The sequence below is a fragment of the Stomoxys calcitrans genome, chromosome 5 (assembly GCF_963082655.1).
Source record: "Stomoxys calcitrans chromosome 5, idStoCalc2.1, whole genome shotgun sequence".
Taxonomy (NCBI): domain Eukaryota; kingdom Metazoa; phylum Arthropoda; class Insecta; order Diptera; family Muscidae; genus Stomoxys; species Stomoxys calcitrans.
The window spans coordinates 149,519,126-149,533,852 of record NC_081556.1 but is presented as its reverse complement, the minus strand read 5'-3'; the positions used below and the strand labels follow the sequence as shown (position 1 = coordinate 149,533,852).

General features: G+C 39.4%; 1 protein-coding gene across 5 annotated transcripts in view; it reads right to left on the bottom strand.

The window, feature by feature from the left end:
• LOC106084627 (probable WRKY transcription factor protein 1) overlaps window positions 1-14,727 on the bottom strand; it is a 289,563-nt gene that overhangs the window by 167,880 nt on the left and 106,956 nt on the right. For all 5 annotated transcript variants that reach the window (XM_013248455.2, XM_059369054.1, XM_059369055.1 and 2 more), the window contains exon 4: window positions 5,579-7,054. In XM_013248455.2, coding sequence (XP_013103909.2) covers window positions 5,579-5,613 — 35 coding nt within the window. In that variant the 5' untranslated portion in view covers window positions 5,614-7,054. The remainder of the gene's footprint in view (window positions 1-5,578; window positions 7,055-14,727) is intronic.

The window sequence follows — 14,727 nt, the reverse complement described above, 5'->3', positions numbered from 1 at the left end:
CAATTGGTAACAGCAATCAAAGATTGTATCTACATTTGGAAAATTGAATGCAAGTATTGCCTGGACATTGACTAAAAAAAACCTCGAAGGGATGGGTAGTTAAGCTTCCAGAGAGATGTAAGGAGTTTAAGTCAATTGCGTTAGAGGGCCTTTCCTACAGATTTGTTTATGCTTCATCACTTGCAGGGTAATGCAATTTTCCAAATTTAACCATAAACCATTCCATTTGGACATTAAACTATATACAGGGTGCTCCGGAGAAATTTAGTTATTTGAAAGGCCAAAAAAAAACAAAAGATCTTCAATTATCACTTTAATTCTTTTTTATTTAAGAATACAATATCCTAATTCTTTGTTTATGCAGTCTTGAAAACTGACATCGGGTAAATGGCAACCCCCATTGCGTGGAGGCCACCGTAGTGTAGAATATTGCATATCCGCCTATGGTGCTGAACGCCTGGGTTCCAATCGTGGCCAGACCATTAGAAAAAATTTTCATCGGCGGTTTTCCCTCTTCTAATGCTGGCAACATTTGTGAGGTACTATGCCATGTAAAAACTTCTCTTCAAAGAGAACTCGACTATAAAAAGGAGGCCCCTTGTGCAAAATTTTAGCCAAATTAATTAAGGATTGCGCCCTCTTGAGGCTCAAAAGTCTAATCGCATGATCGGTTTATGTGTGTTCTATATCGGGTTATGAACTGATTTGAACCATAGTTGGGTCTGTTGTTTGAGGTCTTTGCAGTAGTCGTAAGGCAAAATTTCAACCAAATTGGTTAAGAACTGCGCCCTCTAGAGGCTAAAAAAATAAAATTGGGAGATTAGCTCATAAGGGAGTTATATCAGTCCGATTTGAGCCATATGTGCCAAATGTCAGACAAATTGCTCGAAAATAGCGCCCTCTAGGGACTAAAGAAAAAAAGTTGGCAAGTCAACTTATATGGGAGCTATAACTGTTTGTAGACCAATTTAGGCCGTACTATGCAGAGTTGGGGAGAGTCCCAATAGAAGTTAACGGGCAAAATTTCAGACAAATTGGTTAAGGATTGCGCCCTTTAGAGGCTCAAGAAGTTTCACCAGGATATCGGTTTATATGAACGCTACATCGGGTTATAGAGTGATTTGGACCATACTTGGTAGAGCTTGGGAGATTGGCTCATAAGGGAGTTATATCAGCCTACAGGGCGATTTGAGCCATATTAAATCAATGTGTAAAATGTCAGAAAAATTTCTCAAAAATAGCGCCCTCTAGTGACTGAAGAAGTTAAGTTGGGTGGTCAACTTATATGGAAGCTATAACTGTTTGCAGACCAATTTAGGCCGTACTATGCAGAGTTGGCGAGAGTCCCAATAGAAGTTAACGGGCAAAATTTCAGACAAATTGGTTAAGGATTGCGCCCTCTAGAGGCTCAAGGAGTCTAACCGGAGTATTGTTTTTTTGAACGCCATATCGGGTTATAGAGTGATTTGGACCATACTTGGCAGAGTTTTCTTAGCTAATTCTTAGCAAAAATCGTTAGGCAAACTTTCAGTCAATTTGGGTTAGAAATGCGCCCTCTAGAGGCTAAAAAATAACAAAATGAGAGGTTGGCTCATAAAGGAGTTATATCAGACTACAGGCCGATTTGCGCCATATTAAATCAATGTGCCAAATGTCAGACAAATTGCTCCAAAATAGCGCCCTCTAGGGACTAACGAAGTTAAGTTGGGTGGCCAACTCATATGGGAGCTATAATTGAGGATTGCTCCCTCTTGAGGCTCAAAAGTCTAATCGGATGATAGGTTAAAGTATGAGTTATATCGGGTTATCAACTGATTTGAACCATACTGGGATGTGATGTTTGAGATCTTTGCAGTAGTCGCAAGGCAAAATTTCAACCAAATTGGTTAAGAACTGCGCCCTCTAGAGGCTAAAAAAATCAAATTGGGAGATTGGTTCATAAGGCAGTTATATCAAGCCGATTTGAGCCATATTAAATCAATGTGCCAAATGTCAGATAAATTGCTCAAGAATAGCGCCCTCTGGGGACCAAAGAAGTTAAGTTGGGTGGTAAACTTATATGGGAGCTATATCTGTTTGTAGACCGATGTTGATCATACTTTACAGAGTTGGCGATAGTCCCAATAGAAGTTAATGTGCAAAATTTCAGCCAAATTGGTTGAGGATTGCGCCCTCTAGAGGCTCAAGGAGTCTAACCGGAGGATTGGTTTTTTGAACGCTATATCGGGTTATAGAGTGATTTGGACCATACTTGGTAGAGCTTGGGAGATTGGCTCATAAGGGAGTTATATCAGGCCGATTTGAGCCATATTAAATCAATGTGTCAAATGTCAGACAAATTGCTCAAAAATAGCGCCCTCTAGGGACTAAAGAAGTTAAGTTGGGTGGCCAACTTATATGGAAGCTATATCTGTTCGTAGACCGATTTTGACCATACTTTACAGAGTCGGATAGTCCCTATAGAAGTTAATGTGCAAAATTTCAGCCAAATTAGTTGAGGATTGCGCCCTCTAGAGACTCAAGAAGTCTAACCAGGAGATCGGTTTATATGAACACTATATCGGGTTATAGAGTGATATAGACCATACTTGACAGTTTTTTGAAGTCTTAGCGGAAATCATTATCCAAATTTCAGGCAATTTGGTTTAGAAGTACGCCCTCTGGAGGCTTACAAATTTGAATTGGGAGATTTTCTCATAAGAGAGCCATATTAAATCAATGTGCAAATATCACACAAACTGCTCAAAAATAGCGCCCTCTAGAGACTAAAGAACTTAAGTTGGGAGGTCAACTTATAAGGGAGCTATATCTGTTTGTAGACCGATTTAGACCGTACTTGGCACAGTTCTTGAGAGTCATAATAAAACACTATGTGCAAAATTTCATCCAAATCGGATGAAAGTTGCGGCCAGGGGCTCAGGAAATCAAATCGGGAGAACTGTTTATATGGGAGCTATATCAGGATATACACAGATTTAGACCGTACTTGGCACAATTGTTGGAAGTCCTACCAGAAAACTATGTGCAAATTTTCAGCCAAATCGGACAAAAATTGAGGCTTTCAGGGGCTCAGGAGCCCAAAACGGGAGATCGGTTTTTATCAGGGAGCTATATCAGGTTCTTGACCGATTTGGATGGTACTTGGCATAGTTGTTGCAAGTCATAACAGAAAACTATGCACAAAATTTCAGTCAAATCGGACAACAATTGCGGCTTTCAGGGGCTCAAGAAGTAAACTCGGGAGATCGGTTTAAATGGGAGCTATATCAGGTTCTAGACCGATTCGGACCATACTTGGCACTGTTGTTGGAAGTCATAACGGAACACTATGAGCAAAATTTCAGCCAAATCGGACAAAAATTGCGGCTTCCAGGGGCTCAAGAAGTCAAATCGGGAGATCGCTTTATATGGGAGCTATATCCAAATCTGAACCGATATGGAACCATTTGCAATCCCCAACGACCTACATCAATATTGAGTATCTGTCCAAAATTTCAAACGAGGTGTTACAAACGGAATGACTGGGTAAGTATACCCCCATCCTATGGTGGTGGGTATGAAAAGGCAGAGTAAACGGACTGGATTTGTTTTTTTGGATTCAATTAAATCCAGACCATCAACATTTCATTAAAACGTGGTATTAATTTGCCATCACCTATATTTCAAACGATAATGAGAATATTAATGCACAGACCTAGGTTAGGTTAGGTAAGAATGGCAGTCCTTTACAGACGCACTTAGGCAATTTTAGGTCCATTGTGATACCACAGTAGCGAAAAACTAAGGCTTCTGGCGGGAATCGAATCCGCGACCCCTGCACTAGTAACCCAAGCTCGCTACTAACTCAGCTACCGCGGGGCACCCTATGTGGAAGCAAATTTTGCCCATGAACATTCCACTAAGGAACAGGGGCAAACTTCTCATCTATCAATGAGTGCAGTCCGATTCAAGTTTAAGCTCAATGGTAAGGGGCCTCCTTTTTTTTATAGCCGAGTCCGAACGGCGTGCCGCAGTGCGACACCTCTTTGGAGAGAAGTTTTACATGGCATGTTACCTCACAAATGTTGCCAGTATTAGGAGAGGAAAGCCACCGCTGAAAATTTTTTTCTGATGGTCTTGCCAGGATTCGAACCCAGGCGTTCAGCGTCATAGGCGGACATGCTAACCTGTGCGCTACGGTGACTTCCAGGGGCGCCCTACAGGTATAGACCTAATAAAATCCAATTCAGTTAGTTGGATGTCATGAGAGAAATCATGATAATTGCCAATCGATTGATAATTGCGCCCTCTATAGGCGCATTCAGGATACTTTCGGTGTCGAATCGCTTATATTTGCTCAATTTTGCCAAAAATTTAACTCTGCCGATAGTATTCATAGGAAAAATATCAATCGATATTCAGACGAAAAAATAAAATTTCGATAGTGCTATCGATATTTTGCCAGCTCTACTTTTGACAGACGTATAAACGGTTATGTTTGTAGGACTTTGTAGGGTCTAACATCAATATTTCGAAGTGTTTCAAAAGGAATGAGAAAGTTATTATACCCCCATTCTTATGGTGGTTTGCATAAATGGTCGATTGGTCGTTCTATTAAAATCAAATTCAGTCAGTTTGAAGTCATGAGAGAAATCATGAATGATAATTGCCAATCGATTGATAATTGCGCCCTCTATAGGCGCAATATAGCTTAAAGGATACATTCAGTGTCAAATCGCTTGATTTTGTTGAATTTTGTCAAAAATTGAACTTTGCCGATAGTATCGATAGGGAAAATATTAATCGATATTCAGACAACAAATAAAATATCCATAGCATCGATAGTGACATCTATATTTTGCCAGCTCTACTTTTGACAGACGTACGGACGGTTATGGTTGAATCGACTGAACCATGGTGACCCTGCTTTGTAGGGTCTAACATCAATATTTCGAGGTGTTACAAACGGAATGAAGAAGTTAGTATACCCCCATTCTTAAAGTTAAGGGCATAAATGGTCGATTGGTCGTTCTAATAAAATCTAATTCAGTCAGTTGGAAGTCATGAGAGAAATCATGAATGATAATTGCCAATCGATAGATAATTGCGCCCTCTGTAGGCACTTAATTTCGTTCAATTTTGCCAAAAATTGAACTTTGTCGATAGTATTCATAGGGAAAATATCAATCGATAGTGACATCTATATTTTGCCAGCTCTACTTTTGACAGACGTTCGGGCGGTTATGGTCGAATCGACTTAACCATGGTGAACCTGTTTTGTAGGGTCGAACATCATATTTTAAGGTGTTACAAACGCAGTGAGGAAGTTAGTTTGCCCCCATTCTTATGTTGGAGGGCATAAAAGGTCGACACATGTGTACTACTTTTCTACCCAGTTTTTTGTAAAATTTTCGAAAATTCTTCAAAGGCCTTTTTTAAGGCTTTTATCCTCCGCTTCTTTATCACTCTCTATAAAATCACTTTTTTTTGAGGAAAAACCAATTTTTTCTTTTTTTTTCGCTTAATTTTAGGGAATTATTTAGAGATAGGGCCAAAGGTAGTAGTGGTGGTGGTATGTATGAATGTTTGTTGTACTTACTTGCGTGCTAAGCGTTTCCTTATGCCGGCCAACATAATTGAAGCACTCTGTGTACAAAATGGAACTGCGGCTATTTGGCTCCAAATTCACTGCGATGCTGCGGCTGCTGCTGCTGCTGCTGTTGACACAAAAGCCAATGATATAGGGAACAGGTTGCCCGACTGGCCGCTGGCTCAATGGCCTCCTATCTATTATTATTGTCACAATTTCTATAGAGTTTAGTGCAGGGAGAGGGGGTGGGAGGACTGGCGAGATATTTAACTTTGGGCTGTTGCTGTTGACACCGGAACTTTTCGGCTAAAGTTCCCCTAAGGGTGGCGTTAAACTCGTAAAACTTAACGGACTACAACCGGCAATTGGGCCACATACAAATGAGCTTCTGGGCAATTGGCTTCGTAGTGGGATCTTTCTTTTTTTCTCGTTCACTGGCCCTTCTTTTTTTTTTCTAAAGTTGACAAATTCTGCCACAAGCTTCTTTGTGTTGAGGTTGAATGGCAAAAGTATTTTTTCTGTTAAGGTTGGGCTTTAAACTTTTATGGTCGTCGTGGTGATACTTCTGCTGCTGCTGCTGCTGCTGGTGCTCTTGGTGATGTTGGTACCAAAAAAGCCACATTTTTGTGACAGCTCCCCTTGAGAGAAAATTGAATTTGGGTTTCGTTGCGTTACGTTGCGCTGCGTTTCGTTTCGTTTGTGTGGGACTTGCTTTAGGAGATGTTCGTTCTACTTGGCAAGCCAAGCAAGTGAATTTAATGTGGGTTAGGGATTGAAATTTTTTTCCTTTCTCTAGTCACCAAATGGTTATAACTTTTCCCCAAAAAAAAAAAAGTTTTTTCCTTTGTTGTTAGTCGTTAAGAATTATGATTATTTATTTGTTTGGTTTTGTGTTTTTTTTTTGTAAGTGAATAAAATTTCCAGGCACTTGGTTCTTCAGTTGTTCACAAACTTGAAAATTATTGCTCTTGGTTGCTGTTTAGGTAGGCTAGGGTAGTGTATAGCAGGGTTTTCATGAGAATTCCATAGCGAAAACTGATGCAGAAGTTTGTCTTATGGGTCTCCTCCCCCCTCGGCAAACGGCCCAGTCCCATTAATCTTCTTTGATTTCTAGGCTGTTGTTGCTGTGGTTCTTCGTTTCGTTTTCGTTTTGTTGAATAGTTTAATTTTTAATAATTTATCAAAAACGGCTCCACAAGAAGGCAAAAAGCGTTTCTATGGCGTGTTTAGAGGCATTAGCAAAAAAAGAGGCCGACTTTTCAAATGATTTATATCGATGAGAAGTGGTTGACAGTCTTTGTCGTTGTGGTGTCGATGACAAGCATTAAAGCGCTCCTAAATGCCACTGCTTGGCGGTAGGGGTGGTGTTGCTAAAAGGCTTCCCAGAAATCCAACAGATGTCGTCGTTCTGCTGTTTGGCAGTTTCGCTTGTCTGTCTCTCGTTGAGTGGCTGGCGGCAGTGGGGTAGGTCGCCAATTTTAAAATCTGTAAATAAAAACAGAGAGCATGCATATAAAAACACTTCATCATGGCTATGAATACAAATCAAAATTAAAAGGAAATGACTGAGTGAAGCGATAAATGCCAATTTTTTTTCTTCCAAAATGACTTCTTATGAATTGCTCCCAAATATGTCTCATATACTCTCGTATATGGCCGCATAATCAATGAAGTGTTGAAAGGAAATGACTTAACACCATTCATATTTATTTTAACATTATGAAATTGTGGGAAATGTTTTTCTCAGGCGGGGCTTATGGAATTTTAAATTAATCAAAGGGGATAGGGGGATGAAGGGAAATTTGGTATGATATATGATTAGCAAAGGCAAAAATACTCCACAAATAAAGAAAAGATGGAAATTAAAAATAAATGCGTCTTTTATGGCCCCAAAACCTAAAACCTAGATATCGGTCTATATGGCAGCTATATCCAAATCTGGACCGATCTGTGCGATATTGCAGAAGTTTGTCAAGGGGCTTAACTTAGCTCACTGTTCCAAATTTCGGCGACATCGGACACTAAATGAGCATTTTATGGGCCCAAAACCATAAATCAAGAAATCGGTCTATATGGCAGCTATATCTAAATCTGAACCGATCTGGACCAAATTGAAGAAATATGTCAAAGGGCCTAACACAACTCACTGTCCCAAATTTCAGCAAAATCGGATAATGAATGTGGCTCCTATGGGCCTTACACCATAAATCGGAGGATCGATCTATATGGCAGCTATATCCAAATTTGGACCGATCTGAGCCAAATTAACGAAGGATGTCGACGGGCCTTACACAATTCACTGTCCCGAATTTCATCAAAATCGGATAATAAATGTGGCTTTTGTGGGCCTAAGACCCTTAGTCGGAGGATCGGTCTATATGGCAGCTATATCCAAAATCTGTACCGATCTGGGCCAATTTAACGAAGGATGTCGAAGGGCCTAAGACAACTCACTGTCCCGAATTTCATCAAAATCGGATAATAAATGTGGCTTTTGTGGGCCTAAGACCCATAATCGGAGGATCGGTCTATATGGCAGCTATATCCAAATCTGTACCGATCTGTGCCAATTTAACGAAGGATGTCGAAGGGCCTAAGACAACTCACTGTCCCAAATTTCAGCGAAATCGGATAATAAATGTGGCTTTTATGGGCCTTAGACCCTAAATCGGAGGATCGGTCTATATGGCAGCTATATCCAAATCTGGACCGATCTGAGCCAAATTGTCGAAGGATGTCGAAGGGCCTAACACAACTCACTGCCCCAAATTTCAACAAAATCGGATAATAAATGTGGCTTTTATGGGCCTAAGACCCTAAATCGGCGGATCGGTCTATATGGGGGCTATATCAAGACATAGTTCGATATAGCCCATCTTCGAACTTAGCCTGCTTATGGACAAAAAAAGAATCTGGGCAAATTTTCAGCTCAATATCTCTATTTTTAAAGACTATAGCGTGATTTCAACAGACAGACGGACGGACATGTCTAGATCGTCTTAGATTTTTACGCTGATCAAGAATATATATACTTTATAGGGTCGGAAATGGATATTTCGATGTGTTGCAAACGGAATGACAAAATGAATATAACCCCATCCTTCGGTGGTGGGTATAAAAAAACTATACCAGATTATGAACCGCTTTGAATCATGCTTAGCACAGTTGTTGGAAGTCATAGCAAAATACGTCATGCAAAATTTCAGTTAAATCGGACGAGAATTGAGCCCTCTAGAGGCTCAATAAGTCAAGATCCAAGATCGGTTTATATGACAGCTATATCAGGTTATGGACCGATTTGGACCATACTTAGCACAGTTGTTGGAAGTTGTAACGAAACACCTCATGCAAAATTTCAGCCAAATCGGATAACAATGGCGCCCTCTAGTGGCTCAAAAAGTGAAGATCCAAAATCGGTTTGTGCGGCAGCTATATCAAAACATGGACCAATATGGCCCATTTACAATACCAACCGACCTACACTAATGAGAAGTATTTGTGCAAAATTTCAAGTGGCTATCTTTACTCCTTCGAATGTTAGAGTGCTTTCGACAGACAGACGGACGGACGGACGGGGGAGTGGGGAGGCCTCTCAGACACCAAGGAATACATTTTTACGTCAGATTTGTACTCTACTTTTAGATACCTCTTATTTGATACCAATATTGCCCAAAGCGGTGAAAGAGTAATCTTGGTGGGTTATTTGGGGATGGGGGAACCCCCGGATACTTGGGGCGAAATTTGTATGTCAAGTTCGTATCCTACTCTTAAATACCTTTCATTTGATACCCATATTGTCCAAATCGGTAAACATGTCCGCCCGGGCGAGTTTTGGGAAGGGGCGTCCCCCCAGGTTCTTGGACCCAAAAATTTTATACCAATTACCGCACTCCATTCCCAAAAATACCTTTCACTTGATTTCCATATTTCGATGGTCGGTAAATTTGTCCAGTATTCGGCTATTGTTTTGGGGGTCGGGTAGCCACCAAGACACTTGCCCCTAAAAGTAGATATCGGATTTGAGCTCTACTTTCAAATACGTTTTTGCCGTGGTCAATAAATAAGTCCAGTTTGGGGGCTCTTTTGGCGTTGAGGCAAACTATCATAAGGGATGGACTCTCAGAAACTTGGTCCCGCATTTGGATTTAAAATCTTAATCTACTAACAAATACCATTCCATTTGTGTCCCATATTGCCATTGTCAGTATATATGTCCGATTTAGGGGGTGGGGTAGCCACCAAGACACTTGCCCCTAAAAGTAGATATCGGATTTAAGCCCTAGTTTCAAATACGTTTTTGCCGTGGTTAATAAATAAGTCCAGTTTGGGGGCTCTTTTGTCGTTGAGGCAAACTACCATCGCACTGCTCTCTAATTAGTGAGTAGGTGGAAGCATGTTATCTTTTAATGGCAAAGCAGTCCGAAGAGGCCCCTGTACCGCAATTCTGTAACTTATAACGAAAATTGTTTAATTAAATGTTTCGACAAAAAATCGATTTGCGTTAACGATTACGATATGCTCTAATTTCTCGTTATCAGAAATCGTTATCTATTTTTTTTAATTTGGCAACTCTACCCAAAAGCACATGAAGCACTAAGAAAGGAAGTAACAAAAATAATAAAAATAACTCCCTCATTGCCTGAAAATCTTATTTTTTAAACTTAAAAATATCAGAAATCTAAATAAAATGTACACAATTGTTAAGGAAAGGTGTTATCAATGCCCATTTATTTGTATTAAACTTTTGCGGATAGTTTTTATATCCACCACCATAGTATGGTGGTGGATATAAAAGGTGTTACCTACATTCTGTTGGTAACACCTCGAAATATGCGTCTGAGATCCCATAAAGTATATATATTCTTGATCGTCATGACATTTTAAGTCGATCTAGCCATGTCCGTCCGTCCATCCGTCTGTCTGTCGAAAGCAGGCTAACTTTCGAAGGAGTAAAGCTAGCATTTGATATAGCTGCCATATAAACCGATCTTGGGTCTTGAATTCTTGAGCCTCTAGAGGGCGCAACTCTCGTCCGATTTGACTGAAATTTTGCACGTCGTGTTTCAGTATCACTCCCAACAACTGTGTTAAGTATGGTGTAAATCGGTACATAATCAGATACAGCTGCCATATAAACCGATCTTGGATCTTGACTTCTTTAGCCTCCAGAGGGCGCAACTCTCGTCCGATTTGACAAAAATTTTGCATGACGTGTTTTGTTATCACTTCCAAAAACTGTGTTAAGTATGGTGTAAATCGGTATATAATCAAATATAGCTGCCATATAAACCGATCTTGGATCTTGACTTCTTGAGCATCCAGAGGGCGCAATTCTCATGCGATTTGGCTGAAATCTAGCATGACGTGTTTTGTTATGATTTTCAATAAATATGCTAGGTATGGCGCAAATCAGTATATAACCTGATATAGCTGCCATATAAACCGATCTTGGGTCTTGACTTCTTGAGCCTCTAGAGGGCGCAACTCTCGTCCGATTTGACTGAAATTTTGCACGTCGTGTTTCAGTATCACTCCCAACAACTGTGTTAAGTATGGTGTAAATCGGTATATTATCAGATATAGCTGCCATATAAATCGATCTTGGATCTTGACTTCTTGAGCCTTCAGAGGGCGCATTTCTCACCCGATTTGGCTGAAATTTTGCATGAGGTGTTTTGTTATGACTTCCAAGAAATGTGCTAAGTATGGCGCAAATCGGAATATAACCTAATATAGCTGCCATATAAATCGATCTGGGATCTTGACTTCTTGAGCCTCTAGAGGGCGCAATTCTCATTCGATTTGGCAGAATTTTTGTAAAACGGCTTCTTTCATGACTTTTGTTTTTTAATTTGTTTGCCTTAATGATCCATTGGAAAGAAATTGTTAAGCAATATTTGCTTTTAAATATCGATTCAAGTTCTTTTCATGTCCATTGGCATTGCTGTTTAGTATCAATAAGAAATCCTAGAAAATGATGCAACATTTGCCATCAATGATTTCCACTTACATGGGTGGGGCTAGAAGAAATTGTATTGAACAGTTTTCAGACAATTTCCCCTCCCAGAAAAATGCCACATGCCTTTAATTTTCCAATATTTCATTTTTGTTTTTGAGTTGGGTTTCTCTCATTAGTGGGAAAATATTTATCAGCCAAGCAAAGAATTCTTTTTTTGCTGTTTTCCTATCCAAAAACAATTCATTGTGAAGAGCTCTCTATGGGATGGATGGTGGCACCAAGCACATCTGCTTCAATATTTCCCAACAGAGATTTTCGTTTCACCCCAATGCGGGAAAATAGATCATCTTGTGATGCAAATAATTGGTAGAGGAACACTTAAGACTACTCACATGAGGGGGAAATTTTGAATTACTAGATTTTATACCAACGTACTCGAGGAGACATGGCCATAGAAGGAGCTTAGTAAGCAGTTTTCTGTACAAAGCCCACAATGACAATCGCAGGTGTAGATGGCTGACCTTTAAGGCCTTTATTTAAAATAAACTTGAAAATGTTTCTTATAACCCACATTTAATATCTACTTCTTCTAGCCACTACACCACTGCCGTGATACAGGTTAGTTGGTGCATTTGTCTCATTGCTAATCTTTATTTGACCGATATTCTAATCGTGAATGGAGGCAACTCATGTTTGCACTCATGTTTGACACTTGTTTTGCTTGTATTGCATTTTTTAAATGGTTTTTCAAAGAAAGTGATGCATTCTTTAACGAATTTCCGATAAGCAAAGTGAGGCGACACGATTCTTGTATGTTATCAAACTTTTGCAATAGCAGACACCTGCACATTGAAATTTTTACCTTCAAGCTTTTTATTATTTTGTTAAAAGCAAAATATGATTGCTCACAAATGCTGTTTACGTTCACCGGGTAATGCCCAAAATGAGTGGCCACAGATAAGTCATTGCGTAGACTCAAAAATAGTGGGAATTTCATAACAGAGTTCACTGAATTTCTCATAATTCATCCTTAGACACTTCTTTAAGCATTCGAAAATGGAACGAAGGAAAATTGTTAAAAATTTACCATTGGCTCAGTTGTTGGGAGTCATAACAGAACACTATGTGCAAAATTTCAGCCAAATCGGGTGAAAATTGAGGCTTCCAGAGGCTCGGGAAGTAAAATCGGGAGATCGGTTTATATGGGAGCTATATCATGTTCTCGACCGATTTAGACCGTACTTGGCTCCGTTGTTGGGAGTCATATCGGAACACTACATGCAAAATTTCAGCCAAATCGGACAAAGATTAAGGCTTCCAGGGGCCCTAGAAGTCAAATCGGGAGATGGGTTTATATGGGAGCTATATCATGTTCATGACCGATTTAGACCGTACTTGACATATTTGTTGGGAGCCATATCAGAATACTATGTTCAAAATTTCAGCCAAATTGGATGACAATTAAGGCTTCTAGGGGCTCAGGAAGTCAAATCGGGAGATCGGTTTATATGGGAGCTATATCATGTTCTTGACCGATTTGAACCGTACTTGGCACAGTTGTTGGAAGTCATAACAGAATACTATGTGCAAAATTTCAGCCAAATCGGGTGAAAATTGAGGCTTCCAGTGGCTCAGGAAGATCGGTTTATATGGGAGCTATATCTGGTTATAGACCGATTTGGACCGTACTTGGCACAGCTGTTGGGAGTCATATCAAATTTTCTACAGAAATAAAATTTTGACAAAATTTTCCATAAAAATAAAATTTTGAAAAAAATTTCTATAGAAATAAAATTTTGACCAAATTTTCTATAGAAATAAAATTTTGACCAAATTTTCTGTAGACAAAATTTTCTATAGAAATAAAATTTTGACAATATTTTTTAAAGAAATAAAGTTTTGACAAAGTTTTTCATAAAAATAAGTTTTTTGACCAAATTTTCTAATGAAATAAAATTTTGACAAATTTTTCTATAGAAATAAATTTTTGACAAAATTTTCTACAGAAATAAAATTTTGACAAAATTTTCTGAAGACCCCAAAACCCCTTCAAATAGGCATATTTGACTATAATGACAATATGGGACTCGAATGAAAGATATTTGGGAGTAGATTACTAATATGGTCAGGAAGGAGGAATCGGCTAAATAATTTGTTGATATGGAAAGGGGACGGACCCTCCCCAGTTACCGCAAAAACACCACCCACAATCAAGGTTGACCGATATGAACAATATGGGTATCAAATGAAAGGTAATGGAGAGTAGAATACGAATATGGTACTAAAGTTTGGGCCCTAGGAACCCGGGAGCCACTCCAACCCCAAAAGTTCCTTAAACAGACATATTGGACGTTCAACTCAAATGAAAGGTATTCGGGAGAAGATTACGAATATAACAAAACAAAACATGTCTAAGTATTTGCGGGTAGCCCAACCCCCAAAAAGCACCTCAAATTGAAATTTTACTCGATCATATATATATGAGACTACAAATAAAAGGTATTTGGGAGCAGATAACGAATATGAAATTCAACTTTGTGTGTAAGAATCTAGATGGTGCTTTACTGCTGGATCCTTCCCCTTACCTTAATTTCCAAAAACACCAGATCTCGGAGATGTGTATCAACATCTGTGGTGGGGTGCCTAAGAGGGCCGCCCAACCCATTCTCCACTTGGGGTCGGATATCGGAAGCAAAATCGGTTAATAAAGGTGTTTTTTATAAGCTTAAGGCTCTAAATCGGGAGATAGGACTATATGGCAGCCATAAGCGAAGAACGGCCTCTGAGGTTTAGGCTGAGCACCCCCCAGATTTGAAAATTTCATTATTTTCGATAAAATTTGGTAAGCTACATACAAATATGGTCCGATTTGACCCGTTTAAGAACTTAACCTGCCTGTTCGGATTAGGTTTTGGTCGGGTTTGGTAGGATTTTTCTTAAATTTTGGTAGGATATAATTTTCCTGAATGGCAACACTGATTTCATCGTGTTGCAAATGGAAGGACTAAATGAATACACTCCCCATCCTATGGTGGTGGGTTTAAAAAGAACAGCAACAAAAAGTCACCCCCCAATCCCATACCTCCTCAGGAGTAAATTAACAATTTCAACTTCATTGACAAACAGGCAGCTACAGCTACTTATTTTAACAAATTGCAATTGAGACCTTGTATTTAATTAAGACCCGGTCAAATGAGCC